The 17881-nt window shown below is 52.0% G+C and overlaps 1 protein-coding gene across 1 annotated transcript in view; it reads right to left on the reverse strand.

Annotated features, from left to right (window-relative positions):
• Positions 1 to 482: 482 nt before the first annotated feature.
• adcy3a (adenylate cyclase 3a) overlaps positions 483 to 17881 on the reverse strand; it is a 192248-nt gene continuing 174849 nt past the window's right edge. The window contains exon 21 of the mRNA XM_060830720.1: positions 483 to 1122. Within this exon, the coding sequence (XP_060686703.1) occupies positions 940 to 1122 (183 nt within the window). The 3' untranslated portion in view covers positions 483 to 939. The remainder of the gene's footprint in view (positions 1123 to 17881) is intronic.

Here is a 17881-nt window from a genome sequence, read left to right on the forward strand (position 1 = left end):
CTAGGCTGCAATATGGCAGTTTCAGGTCTTCAATGTGGTCAGGAAGTGCCAGTGAAAATGATAATGTTGGGGCTGGAACAAGTATGATGATGGGGGTTTTCCAAGCAGAGACTTTTGATAGTCTTGAGAAGATAAAGCTGTTCCAGTTGGTGAGTGGTCTTCACACCAATACCTGCCATGACTGGATGGTGAGAACAAATATTCCTACCACTTGAGGTATAGACACAAAGTAGAACATTTTAACCGTTCAAACCTGTGCTTACAGTCATATCAAATCTTTACATAGATATATATAAATAAATCAATGTAAAGCAGTAGCAGGAAAGTCATACAGACCAGGAGGGTCAGAGGTGAAATCACTTAAATCACTACAGGCCATACAACATGTACAATAGGATATTAAAATCACTTGGACTGTTTTCATAGAATGCACCTTCAGAGGCTAATGTATTGTAAAATCAACAGCCAATGCAGGAGACAGTAAAACACAAAAGTAAACAAAGTTTGTGAGAACACAAATTCCCAGCTCGGCGAACAGAACCACAACAAAAGTAAACACATGAACCCAGTCTCTGATTGTCCTCCTTCAGTTGTGTTGGCTACAGGTCACTTTCGCTTGTCAAGAGTTTGTGCTAAGTTACTACTGCAGGTTGTAGTTTCTCTGCAGCCACATTCAAAAACAAGTTTGAGATTCAGACGATAGGTTTGAGATCATTCCAGATTTGGGCCCTATTTTGCCCCAGAAAACGGCAGCAGTGACAGAAAGCAGTTGGAGTCATACCCGCTCATCTCAAACTTTTGCCACACATACTGAAACTGTACTTTGTGGCTTTTGTCTTCTTTGTACACTCAAGTACGCTGCTCCTGTCTGGGAACCTCTTCTGAGCCTTGTTGTTACAGCGAGTGGAGCCCTGGGCCAGAGTGATGTGATGTGAGTCCTCATGCATTCTCCACCACCTGATGAGGCAGGGTGACAGACGAGCTGTTGATGAAGGAACCTTGCTTCTCTCGACCTTTCATGAAATAAGTAATGAGCTCACCTTTGCCCTTGACATAGACAGGACCACGCCGTGCAAAACGGAATCCGTAATCTTTCAGCACAAGATACGTCTCCTCAACCACCTACAAACAGAAAGAGCTAACAATGTGAGGGTTAAGGAAACCCAAAGCTACAGTCTCCCACTCACTGGAATACAAACCATCAATAGGCACCATTCCTTGCAACACAGCACCAAGCTGCAACATCTACCGCAAAATATAGAATCCAACTGCATCATTTATTGTAACGTACACGGCATCAAACCGCACCACTGACTGTAACACACACAGCATCAAACCGCACCATTGACTGTAACACACACAGCATCAAACTGCACCATTGACTGTAACACACGCAGCATCAAACTGCACCATTGACTGTAACACACACAGCATCAAACCGCACCATTGACTGTAACACACGCAGCATCAAACTGCACCACTGACTGTAACACACGCAGCATCAAACTGCACCATTGACTGTAACACACGCAGCATCAAACTGCACCATTGACTGTAACACACGCAGCATTAAACCGCACCATTGACTGTAACACACGCAGCATCAAACCGCACCATTGACTGTAACATACACAGCATCAAACCGCACCACTGCCTGTAACACACACAGATCAAACCGCACCATTGACTGTAACACATGCATCAAACCGCACCATGGACTGTAACACACACAGCATCAAACCACACCATTGACTGTAACACACACAGATCAAACCGCACCATTGACTATAATCACACAGCATCAAACCGCACCATTGATTGTAACACATGCAGCATCAAACCGCACCTTTGACTGTAACACACACAGATCAAACTGCACCATTGACTGTAACACACACAGCGTCAAACCGCACAATTGACTGTAACACACACAGATCAAACTGCACCATTGACTGTAACATACACAGATCAAACCGCACCATTGACTGTAACACACGCAGCATCAAACCGCACCATTGACAGTAACACACAGCATCAAACTGCACCATTGACTATAATCACACAGCATCAAACCGCACCATTGATTGTAACACACACAGCATCAAACCGCACCATTGACTGTAACACAGCATCAAACCGCACCATTGACTGTAACACACACAGATCAAACTGCACCATTGACTGTAACACACACAGATCAAACCGCACCATTGACTGTAACACACACATCATCAAACCGCACCATTGACTGTAACACACAGCATCAAATCGCACCATTGACTGTAACACACACAGATCAAACTGCACCATTGACTGTAACACACACAGCATCAAACCGCACCATTGACTATAATCACAGGGCATCAAACCGCACCATTGACTGTAACACACACAGCATCAAACCGCACCATTGACTATAATCACACACAGATCAAACTGCACCATTGACTATAATCACACAGCATCAAACCACACCATTGACTATAATCACACAGCATCAAACTGCACCATTGACTGTAACACACACAGATCAAACCGCACCATTGACTTTAATACACACAGCATCAAACCGCACCACTGCCTGTAACACGCGCAGCATCAAACCGCACCATTGACTGTAACACACACAGCATCAAACCGCACCATTGACTATAATCACACAGCATCAAACCGCACCATTGACTGTAACACACACAGCATCAAACCGCACAATTGACTGTAACATACACAGATCAAACCGCACCATTGACTGTAACACACGCAGCATCAAACCGCACCATTGACAATAACACACAGCATCAAACTGCACCATTGACTATAATCACACAGCATCAAACCGCACCATTGACAGTAACACACACAGCATCAAACCGCACCATTGACTGTAACACACAGCATCAAACCGCACCATTGACTGTAACACACAGATCAAACCGCACCATTGACTGTAACACACAGCATCAAACCGCACCATTGACTGTAACACACACAGATCAAACTGCACCATTGACTGTAACATACACAGATCAAACCGCACCATTGACTGTAACACACACAGCATCAAACCGCACCATTGACTATAATCACACAGCATCAAACCACACCATTGACTGTAACACACACAGCAAACTGCACCATTGACTATAATCACAGATCAAACCGCACCATTGACTGTAATACACACAGCATCAAACCGCACCATTGACTGTAACACACACAGCATCAGACCGCACCATTGACTGTAACACACGCAGCATCAAACTGCACCATTGACTGTAACACACACAGATCAAACCGCACCATTGACTGTAACACACACAGCATCAAACTGCACCATTGACTATAATCACACAGCATCAAACCGCACCACTGACAGTAACACACACACCATCAAACCGCACCATTGACTATAATCACACAGCATCAAACCGCACCACTGACAGTAACACACACAGCATCAAACCGCACCATTGACTATAATCACACAGCATCAAACCGCACCATTGACTGTAACACACACAGCATCAAACCGCACCATTGACTGTAACACACACAGCATCAAACCGCACCATTGACTATAATCACACAGCATCAAACCGCACCACTGACAGTAACACACACAGCATCAAACCGCACCATTGACTATAACCACACAACATCAAACCGCACCATTGACTATAACACAAGCAGCATCAAACCGCACCATTGACTGTAATACACACAGCATCAAACTGCACCATTCACTGCAACACACGCAGCATCAAACCGCACCATTGACTGTAACACACACAGCATCAAACCGCACCATTGACTGTAATACACACAGCATCAAACCGCACCATTGACTGTAATACACACAGCATCAAACTGCACCATTCACTGCAACACATACAGCATCAAACCGCACCATTGACTGTAACACACACAGCCCTTGACATCAAGGCTTCACTTGAGTGTGGCATCATGGAACTCTGGCAAAAGTGGAATCAATGGGTATCAGGGGGCAAACACTCAGCCGGTTAGAGTTGACCTGTCCCAAAGGAAGATGGTTGTGTTTGTGGTGGGTCAGTCATCTCAGTTCCAGGATATCTCTGCCGAAGTCTCTCAGTGCAGTGTCCTTGGCCCAACCGTCTTCTGCTGCTTCATCAATGGCCTTCCCCCGTCAGAGGTGGGGATGTTTGCCGATGATTGCATAGTGTTCAACACCATTTGCAACTCCTCAGATACTGAAGCAGTTCATGCTCAAATGTGTGGACAATATCCAGGCTTAGGTTGATAAGTGGCAGGTAACATTCAGGCTAACCAACAAGAGACATTCTTAACCACTGCCCCTTGACATTCAATGATATTACCATCACTGAATCCCCCACTGTCAACATCCTTGGGGTTACCATTGACCAGAAATCAGCTGGACTCACCACATGGCTACAAGAAAGTGTGAAAGTGGATAGGTCCCCATGGCTGGATGGGATTTATCCTCTGATTCTCTGGGAAGCCAGGGAGGAGATTGCAGAGCCTTTGGCTTTGATCTTTATGTCGTCATTGTCTACAGGAATAGTGCCAGAAGACTGGAGGATAGCAAATGAGGTTCCCTTGTTCAAGAAGAGGAGGAGAGACAACCATGGTAATTATAAACCAGTGATCCTTACTTCAGTTGTGGCCAAGTGTTGGAAAAGGTTATAAGAGATAGGCTTTATAATCATCTAGAAAATAATAATTTGATTAGGGATAGTCAGCATGGTTTTGTGAAGGGTAGGTCGTGCCTCACAAACCTTATTGAGTTCTTTGAGAAGGTGACTAAACAGGTGGATGAGGGTAAAGTGGTTGATGTGGTGTATATGGATTTTAGTAAGGGGTTTGATAAGGTTCCCCACAGTAGGCAATTGTACAAAATGTGGAGGCATGGGATTGTGGGTGATTTAGCGGTTTGGATTAGAAATTAGCTAGCTGAAAGAAGACAGAGGGTGGCGGTTGATGGGAAATGTTCATCCTGGAGTCCAGTTACCAGTGGGGTACCGCAAGGATCTGTTTTCGGGCCACTGCTGTTTGAATTTTTATGAATGACCTGGATGAGGGCGTAGAAGGTTGGGATAGTAAATTTGTGGATGACTGTACGGTTGGTGGAGTTGTGGATAATACTGAAGGATATTGCAAGTTACAGAGGGACATAGATAAAGTACAGAGCTGGGTTGAGAGGTGGGAAATTGAGTTTAATGTGGAAAAGTGTGAGGTGAATCATTTTGGAAGGAGCAACTGGAATAGAGAGTACAGGGCTAATGCTAAGATTCTTGGTAGTGTGGATGAGCAGAGAGATCTTGGTATCCATGTACATAGATCCCTTCTCTTTGCAGCCCAGGTTGATAGAGTTGTTAAGAAGGTGTACGGTGTGTTAGCTTTCACTGGTAGAGGGATTGAGTTTCAGAGCCACGAGATCATGCTGGTGCGGCCACACTTGGAGTATTGTGTACAGTTTGGGTTACCACATCATGGGAAGGATGTGGAAACTTTGGAAAGGGTGCAAAGGAGATTTACTGGGATGTTGCCTGGTATGGAGGGAAGGTCTTATATAAGAAAAGGTTGAGAGATTTGAGGCTGTTTTCATTAGAGAGAACAAGGTTGAAAAGTAACCTAATTGAGACGTAGAAGATAATCAGAGGATTAGATAGGGTGGACAGGGAGAGCCTTTTTCCTTGGATGGTGATGGCCAACGCAAGGGGATGTGGCTTTAAACTGAGGGGTGTTAGATATAGGACAGATGTCAGAGGTAATTTCTTTCCTCAGAGAGTAGTAGGAGTGTGGAATGGCCTACCTGCAACAGCAGTAGATTCGCAAGCTTTAAGGGCATTTAAATGGTCATTGGATAAAAATATGGATGTAAATAGAATAGGGTTGGTTAGATGGGCTTCAGATTGGTCCACAGGTCGGCACACAATCGAGGGTCGATGGGCCTGTAATGTTCTATGTTCTAGACATATTAATACTCCTAAGAGTTCTGCAATTCATTTTATAATTTCCACCTGTACTTGACCTTGCATTTCTGCAGCTCACTATCCTTGAGAGCTGTGCACGCTGGAATATTCACTACGTTCGAGGAAACAGACAGTTTTTATTTAGTCATAATTGCAGGCTGTGGGGAGCAGGTAGGAACGGAGTTGAGGCCAAGAAAACGTCAACAAAGGTCACGCTGATTACCAGAGCAGGCTTTAGGGACTGAATTGCCATCTCCTGCTGCTAGTCCATAAGTACCACACAACCCACACCGTTCACACCGATTACAGCACAACTCACACCGTTCACACCGACTACAGCACATCCCGCACCGTTCACACCGACTACAGCACATCCCACACCGTTCACACCGACTACAGCACATCCCGCACCGTTCACACCGACTACAGCACATCCCACACCGTTCACACCGACTACAGCACAACCCACTCCTTTCACACCGACTACAGCACATCCCACACCGTTCACACCGATTACAGCACAACTCACACCGTTCACACCGACTACAGCACATCCCACACCGTTCACACCGACTACAGCACATCCCACATCGTTCACACCGACTACAGCACATCGCACACCGTTCACACCGACTACAGCACATCCCACATCGTTCACACCGACTACAGCACATCGCACACCGTTCACACCGACTACAGCACAACCCGCACCGTTCACACCGACTACAGCACATCCCACACCGTTCACACCGACTACAGCACATCGCACACCGTTCACACCGACTACAGCACATCGCACACCGTTCACACCGACTACAGCACATCCCGCACCGATCACACCGACTACAGCACAACCCGCACCGTTCACACCGATTACAGCACATCCCACACCGTTCACACCGACTACAGCACATCGCACACCGTTCACACCGACTACAGCACATCCCGCACCGTTCACACCGACTACAGCACATCCCGCACCGTTCACACCGACTACAGCACATCCCACATCGTTCACACCGACTACAGCACAACCCGCACCTTTCACACCAACTACAGCACATCGCACACCGTTCACACCGACTACAGCACAACCCACACCGTTCACACAGCCTACAGCACAACCCGCACCTTTCACACCGACTACAGCACATCCCACACCGTTCACACCGACTACAGCACATCCCACACCGTTCACACCGACTACAGCACAACCCGCACCTTTCACACCGACTACAGCACGTCCCACACCGTTCACACCGACTACAGCACAACTCACACCGTTCACACCGACTACAGCACATCGCACACCGTTCACACCGACTACAGCACATCCCACACCGTTCACACCGACTACAGCACATCGCACACCGTTCACACCGACTACAGCACATCCCGCACCGTTCACACCGACTACAGCACATCGCACACCGTTCACACCAACAACAGCACAACCCGCACCTTTCACACTGACTACAGCACAATCACAACGTTCACACCGACTACAGCACATCCCGCACCGTTCAAACCGGCTACAGCACAACCCACACCGTTCACACCGACTACAGCACATCCCACACCATTCACACCGACTACAGCACAACCTGTACCGTTCACACAGACTACAGCACAACTCACACCGTTCACACTGACGACAGCACATCGCACACCGTTCATACCGACTACAGCACAACACTCACCATTCACACCGACTACAGCACAACCCACACAGTTCACACCGACTACAGCACAACCCGCACCGTTCACACCAACTACAGCACAACTCACACCGTTCACACCGACTACAGCACAACCCACACCGTTCACACCAACTACAGCACAACCCGCACCGTTCACACCGACTACAGCACAACCCGCACCGCTCACATCAACTACAGCACATCGCACACCGTTCACACTGACTACAGCACAACCTACACCGTTCACACCGACTACAGCAAAACCCGCATCGATCACATCGACTACAGCACAACTCACACCGTTCACACCGACTACAGCACAACCCACTCCGTTCACACCGACTACAGCAAAACCCGCATCGATCACACCGACTACAGCAAAACCCGCATCGATCACACCGACTACAGCAAAACCCGCATCGATCACACCGACTACAGCACAACCCGCTCCGTTCACACCGACTACAGCACAACCCGCACCGATCACACCGACTACAGCACAACCCGCACCGTTCACACCAACTACAGCACATCGCACACCGTTCACACTGACGAGAGCACAACTCACACCGTTCACACCGACTACAGTACAACCCACTCCGTTCACACCGACTACAGCAAAACCCGCACCGATCACACCGACTACAGCACATCCCGCACCGTTCACACCGACTACAGCACAACCCGCACCGTTCACACCAACTACAGCACATCGCACACCGTTCACACTGACTACAGCACAACCCGCACCGTTCACACCGACTACAGCACAACCCGCACCGTTCACACCAACTACAGCACATCGCACACCGTTCACACTGACTACAGCACAACTCACACCGTTCACACCGACTACAGCACAACCCACTCCGTTCACACCGACTACAGCAAAACCCGCACCGATCACACCGACTACAGCACATCCCGCACCGTTCACACCGACTACAGCACATCGCACACCGTTCACACTGACTACAGCACAACCCGCACTGTTCACACCGACTACAGCACAACCTGCACCGTTCACACCGACTACAGCACATTGCACACCATTCACACAGACTACAGCACAACCTGCACCGTTCACACCGATTCCAGCACAACCCACACCGTTCACACTGACTACAGCACATGCCACATCGTTCACACCGACTACAGCACAATCCACACCGTTCACACCGACTACAGCACATCCCACATCGTTCACACCGACTACAGCACATCGCACACCGTTCACACCGACTACAGCACAACCCGCACCGTTCACACCGACTACAGCACAACCCGCACCGTTCACACCGACTACAGCACATCCCGCATCGTTCACACCGACTACAGCACATCCCGCATCGTTCACACCGACTACAGCACATCCCACATCGTTCACACCGACTACAGCACATCGCACACCGTTCACACCTACTACAGCACAACCCGCACCGTTCACACCGACTACAGCACATCGCACACCGTTCACACCGACTACAGCACATCGCACACCGTTCACACCGACTACAGCACAACCCACTCCGTTCACACCGACTACAGCACATCCCACACCGTTCACACCGACTACAGCACAACCTGCACCGTTCACACCGACTACAGCACATCCCACACCGTTCACACCGACTACAGCACATCCCACACCGTTCACACCGACTACAGCACAACCCGCACCGTTCACACCGACTACAGCACAACCCACACCGTTCACACCGACTACAGCACATCCCACACCGTTCACACCGACTACAGCACATCCCACACCGTTCAAACCGACTACAGCACAACCCGTACCGTTCACACCAACTACAGCACAACCCACACAGTTCACACCGACTACAGCACAACTCACACCGTTCATACCGACTACAGCAAAACCCGCATCGATCACACCGACTACAGCAAAACCCGCATCGATCACACCGACTACAGCACAACCCGCACCGATCACACCGACTACAGCACAACCCGCACCGTTCACACCAACTACAGCACATCACACACCGTTCACACTGACTACAGCACAACTCACACCGTTCACACCGACTACAGCACAACCCACTCCGTTCACACCGACTACAGCAAAACCCGCACCGATCACACCGACTACAGCACATCCCGCACCGTTCACACCGACTACAGCACAACCCGCACCGTTCACACCAACTACAGCACATCGCACACCGTTCACACTGACTACAGCACAACCCGCACCGTTCACACCGACTACAGCACAACCCGCACCATTCACACCGATTACAGCACAACCCGCACCGTTCACACCGATTACAGCACAACCCGCACCGTTCACACCGACTACAGCACATCCCACATCGTTCACACCGACTACAGCACAACCTGCACTGTTCACACCGACTACAGCACATCACACACCGTTCACACTGACTACAGCACAACTCACACCGTTCACACCGACTACAGCACAACCCACTCCGTTCACACCGACTACAGCAAAACCCGCACCGATCACACCGACTACAGCACATCCCGCACCGTTCACACCGACTACAGCACAACCCGCACCGTTCACACCGACTACAGCACATCGCACACCGTTCACACTGACTACAGCACAACCCGCACCGTTCACACCGACTACAGCACAACCCGCACCATTCACACCGATTACAGCACAACCCGCACCGTTCACACCGATTACAGCACAACCCGCACCGTTCACACCGACTACAGCACATCCCACATTGTTCACACCGACTACAGCACAACCTGCACTGTTCACACCGACTACAGCACATTGCACACCATTCACACAGACTACAGCCCAACCCGCACCGTTCACACCGATTACAGCACAAACCACACCGTTCACACCGACTACAGCACAACCCACACCGTTCACACCGACTACAGCACATCCCGCACCGTTCACACCGACTACAGCACATCCCGCATCGTTCACACCGACTACAGCACATCGCACACCGTTCACACCGACTACAGCACATCCCACATCGTTCACACCGACTACAGCACATCCCACATCGTTCACACCGACTACAGCACATCGCACACCGTTCACACCGACTACAGCACATCGCACACCGTTCACACCGACTACAGCACATGGCACACCGTTCACACCTACTACAGCACAACCCGCACCGTTCACACCGACTACAGCACAACCCACACCGTTCACACCGACTACAGCACATCGCACACCGTTCACACCGACTACAGCACATCGCACACCGTTCACACCTACTACAGCACAACCCACTCCGTTCACACCGACTACAGCACATCCCACACCGTTCACACCGACTACAGCACAACCCACTCCGTTCACACCGACTACAGCACAACCCGCACCATTCACACCGACTACAGCACAACCCGCACCGTTCACACCGACTACAGCACATCGCACACCGTTCACACCGACTACAGCACAACCCTCACCGTTCACACCGACTACAGCACATCGCACACCGTTCACACCGACTACAGCACAACCCTCACCGTTCACACCGACTACAGCACATCCCACATCGTTCACACCGACTACAGCACATCGCACACCGTTCACACCGACTACAGCACATCCCGCACCGTTCACACCGACTACAGCACAACCCGCACCGTTCACACCGACTACAGCACATCCCGCACCGTTCACACCGACTACAGCACAACTCACACCGTTCACACCAACTACAGCACAACCCACATCGTTCACACCGACTACAGCACATCGCACATCGTTCACACCGACTACAGCACATCCCACATCGTTCACACCGACTACAGCACAACCCGCACCATTCACACCAACTACAGCACAACCCACATCGTTCACACCGACTACAGCACATCCCACATCGTTCACACCGACTACAGCACATCCCGCATCGTTCACACCGACTACAGCACATCCCACATCGTTCACACCGACTACAGCACAACCCGCACCGTTCACACCGAGTACAGCACAACCCGCACCGTTCACACCGACTACAGCACATCCCACACCTTTCACACCGACTACAGCACATCGCACACCGTTCACACCGACTACAGCACATCGCACACCGTTCACACCGACTACAGCACAACCCACACCGTTCACACAGCCTACAGCACAACCCGCACCTTTCACACCGACTACAGCACATCCCACACCGTTCACACCGACTACAGCACATCCCGCACCGTTCACACCGACTACAGCACATCCCACACCGTTCACACCGACTACAGCACGTCCCACACCGTTCACACCGACTACAGCACAACCCGCACCTTTCACACCGACTACAGCACGTCCCACACCGTTCACACCGACTACAGCACAACTCACACCGTTCACACCGACTACAGCACATCGCACACCGTTCACACCGACTACAGCACATCCCACACCGTTCACACCGACTACAGCACATCGCACACCGTTCACACCGACTACAGCACAACCCGCACCTTTCACACTGACTACAGCACAATCACAACGTTCACACCGACTACAGCACATCCCACACCGTTCACACCGACTACAGCACATCCCGCATCGTTCACACCGACTACAGCACATCCCACATCGTTCACACCGACTACAGCACATCGCACACCGTTCACACCTACTACAGCACAACCCGCACCGTTCACACCGACTACAGCACATCGCACACCGTTCACACCGACTACAGCACATCGCACACCGTTCACACCGACTACAGCACAACCCACTCCGTTCACACCGACTACAGCACATCCCACACCGTTCACACCGACTACAGCACAACCTGCACCGTTCACACCGACTACAGCACATCCCACACCGTTCACACCGACTACAGCACATCCCACACCGTTCAAACCGACTACAGCACAACCCGTACCGTTCACACCAACTACAGCACAACCCACACCGTTCACACCGACTACAGCACAACTCACACCGTTCACACCGACTACAGCAAAACCCGCATCGATCACACCGACTACAGCAAAACCCGCATCGATCACACCGATTACAGCACAACCCGCACCGTTCACACCGACTACAGCACAACCCGCACCGTTCACACCAAGTACAGCACATCACACACCGTTCACACTGACTACAGCACAACTCACACCGTTCACACCGACTACAGCACAACCCACTCCGTTCACACCGACTACAGCAAAACCCGCACCGATCACACCGACTACAGCACATCCCGCACCGTTCACACCGACTACAGCACAACCCGCACCGTTCACACCAACTACAGCACATCGCACACCGTTCACACTGACTACAGCACAACCCGCACCGTTCACACCGACTACAGCACAACCCGCACCGTTCACACCGAGTACAGCACAACCCGCACCGTTCACACCGATTACAGCACAACCCGCACCGTTCACACCGACTACAGCACATCCCACATCGTTCACACCGACTACAGCACAACCTGCACTGTTCACACCGACTACAGCACATTGCACACCATTCACACAGACTACAGCACAACCCGCACCGTTCACACCGATTACAGCACAACCCACACCGTTCACACCGACTACAGCACAACCCACACCGTTCACACCGACTACAGCACATCCCGCACCGTTCACACCGACTACAGCACATCGCACACCGTTCACACCGACTACAGCACATCCCACATCGTTCACACCGACTACAGCACAACCCGCACCGTTCACACCGACTACAGCACAACCTGCACTGTTCACACCGACTACAGCACAACCTGCACCGTTCACACCGACTACAGCACAACCCTCACCGTTCACACCGATTACAGCACAACCCACACCGTTCACACCGACTACAGCACAACCCACACCGTTCACACCGACTACAGCACATCCCGCATCGTTCACACCGACTACAGCACATCGCACACCGTTCACACCGACTACAGCACATCCCACATCGTTCACACCGACTACAGCACATCCCACATCGTTCACACCGACTACAGCACATCGCACACCGTTCACACCGACTACAGCACATGGCACACCGTTCACACCTACTACAGCACAACCCACACCGTTCACACCGACTACAGCACAACCCACACCGTTCACACCGACTACAGCACATCGCACACCGTTCACACCGACTACAGCACATCGCACACCGTTCACACCTACTACAGCACAACCCACTCCGTTCACACCGACTACAGCACATCCCACACCGTTCACACCGACTACAGCACAACCCACTCCGTTCACACCGACTACAGCACAACCCGCACCATTCACACCGACTACAGCACAACCCGCACCGTTCACACCGACTACAGCACATCGCACACCGTTCACACCGACTACAGCACAACCCTCACCGTTCACACCGACTACAGCACATCGCACACCGTTCACACCGACTACAGCACAACCCTCACCGTTCACACCGACTACAGCACATCCCACATCGTTCACACCGACTACAGCACATCGCACACCGTTCACACCGACTACAGCACATCGCACACCATTCACACCTACTACAGCACAACCCGCACCGTTCACACCGACTACAGCACAACCCGCACCGTTCACACCGACTACAGCACAACCCTCACCATTCACACCGACTACAGCACATCCCACACCGTTCACACCGACTACAGCACATCCCACATCGTTCACACCGACTACAGCACATCGCACACCGTTCACACCGACTACAGCACAACCCGCACCGTTCACACCGACTACAGCACATCCCACACCGTTCACACCGACTACAGCACAACCCACTCCGTTCACACCGACTACAGCACAACCCGCACCGTTCACACCGACTACAGCACATCCCACACCGTTCACACCGACTACAGCACAACCCACACCGTTCACACCGACTACAGCACATCCCACACCGTTCACACCGACTACAGCACATCGCACACCGTTCACACCGACTACAGCACATCCCGCACCGTTCACACCGACTACAGCACAACCCGCACCGTTCACACCGACACAGCACATCCCACACCGTTCACACCGACTACAGCACATCGCACACCGTTCACACCGACTACAGCACATCCCGCACCGTTTACACCGACTACAGCACAACCCGCACCGTTCACACCGACTACAGCACATCCCACACCATTCACACCGACTACAGCACAACCTGCACCGTTCACACCGACTACAGCACATCCCACACCTTTCACACCGATCACAGCACATCCCACACCGTTCACACCGACTACAGCACATCGCACACCGTTCACACCGACTACAGCACATCCCGCACCGTTTACACCGACTACAGCACAACCCGCACCGTTCACACCGACTACAGCACATCCCACACCATTCACACCGACTACAGCACAACCTGCACCGTTCACACCGACTACAGCACATCCCACACCGTTCACACCAACTACAGCACATCGCACACCGTTCACACCGACTACAGCACAACCCACACCGTTCACACAGCCTACAGCACAACCCGCACCTTTCACACCGACTACAGCACATCCCACACCGTTCACACCGACTACAGCACATCCCACACCGTTCACACCGACTACAGCACGTCCCACACCGTTCACACCGACTACAGCACAACCCGCACCTTTCACACCGACTACAGCACATCCCACACCGTTCACACCGACTACAGCACAACCCGCACCTTTCACACCGACTACAGCACGTCCCACACCGTTCACACCGACTACAGCACAACTCACACCGTTCACACCGACTACAGTACATCGCACACCGTTCACACCGACTACAGCACATCCCACACCGTTCACACCGACTACAGCACATCGCACACCGTTCACACCGACTACAGCACAACCCGCACCTTTCACACCGACTACAGCACATCCCACACCGTTCACACCGACTACAGCACATCCCACACCGTTCACACCGACAACAGCACAACCCGCACCTTTCACACTGACTACAGCACAACCCGTACCGTTCACACAGACTACAGCACAACTCACACCGTTCACACCGACTACAGCACATCGCACACCGTTCATACCGACTACAGCACAACTCTCACCATTCACACCGACTACAGCACAACCCACACAGTTCACACCGACTACAGCACAACCCGCACCGTTCACACCAACTACAGCACAACTCACACCGTTCACACCGACTGCAGCACAACCCACACCGTTCACACCAACTACAGCACAACCCGCACCGTTCACACCGACAGCACAACCCGCACCTCTCACACCAACTACAGCACATCGCACACCGTTCACACTGACTACAGCACAACCCACACCGTTCACACCGACTACAGCAAAACCCGCATCGATCACACCGACTACAGCACAACTCACACCGTTCACACCGACTACAGCACAACCCACTCCGTTCACACCGACTACAGCAAAACCCGCATCGATCACACCGACTACAGCAAAACCCGCATCGATCACACCGACTACAGCACAACCCGCACCGATCACACCGACTACAGCACAACCCGCACCGTTCACACCAACTACAGCACATCGCACACCGTTCACACTGTCTACAGCACAACTCACACCGTTCACACCGACTACAGCACAACCCACTCCGTTCACACCGACTACAGCAAAACCCGCACCGATCACACCGACTACAGCACATCCCGCACCGTTCACACCGACTACAGCACAACCCGCACCGTTCACACCAACTACAGCACATCGCACACCGTTCACACTGACTACAGCACAACCCGCACCGTTCACACCGACTACAGCACAACCCGCACCGTTCACACCAACTACAGCACATCGCACACCGTTCACACTGACTACAGCACAACTCACACCGTTCACACCGACTACAGCACAACCCACTCCGTTCACACCAACTACAGCACATCCCGCACCGTTCACACCGACTACAGCACAACCCGCACCGTTCACACTGACTACAGCACAACCCGCACCGTTCACACCAACTACAGCACAACCCGCACCGTTCACACCAACTACAGCACATCGCACACCGTTCACACTGACTACAGCACAACTCACACCGTTCACACCGACTACAGCACAACCCACTCCGTTCACACCGACTACAGCAAAACCCGCACCGATCACACCGACTACAGCGCATCCCGCACCGTTCACACCGACTACAGCACATCGCACACCGTTCACACTGCCTACAGCACAACCCGCACCGTTCACACCGACTACAGCACATTGCACACCATTCACACAGACTACAGCACAACCTGCACCGTTCACACCGATTACAGCACAACCCACACCGTTCACACCGACTACAGCACATCCCACATCGTTCACACCGACTACAGCACATCCCACATCGTTCACACCGACTACAGCACATCGCACACCGTTCACACCTACTACAGCACAACCCGCACCGTTCACACCGACTACAGCACAACCCGCACCGTTCACACAGACTACAGCACAACCCGCACCGTTCACACCGACTACAGCACAACCCGCACCGTTCACACCGACTACAGCACATCCCGCATCGTTCACACCGACTACAGCACATCGCACACCGTTCACACCGACTACAGCACAACCCGCACCGTTCACACCGACTACAGCACAACCCGCACCGTTCACACCGACTACAGCACATCCCACACCGTTCACACCGACTACAGCACATCGCACACCGTTCACACCAACTACAGCACATCGCACACCGTTCACACTGACTACAGCACAACTCACACCGTTCACACCGACTACAGCACAACCCACTCCGTTCACACCGACTACAGCAAAACCCGCACCGTTCACACCGACTACAGCACAACCCGCACCGTTCACACCGACTACAGCACAACCCGCACCGTTCACACCAACTACAGCACAACCCGCACCGTTCACACCAACTACAGCACATCGCACACCGTTCACACCGACTACAGCACAACCCACTCCGTTCACACCGACTACAGCAAAACCCGCACCGATCACACCGACTACAGCACATCCCGCACCGTTCACACCGACTACAGCACATCGCACACCGTTCACACTGCCTACAGCACAACCCGCACCGTTCACACCGACTACAGCACATTGCACACCATTCACACAGACTACAGCACAACCTGCACCGTTCACACCGATTACAGCACAACCCACACCGTTCACACCGACTACAGCACATCCCACATCGTTCACACCGACTACA

The sequence above is a fragment of the Hemiscyllium ocellatum genome, chromosome 10 (genome assembly GCF_020745735.1).
Source record: "Hemiscyllium ocellatum isolate sHemOce1 chromosome 10, sHemOce1.pat.X.cur, whole genome shotgun sequence".
Lineage (NCBI taxonomy): Eukaryota > Metazoa > Chordata > Chondrichthyes > Orectolobiformes > Hemiscylliidae > Hemiscyllium > Hemiscyllium ocellatum.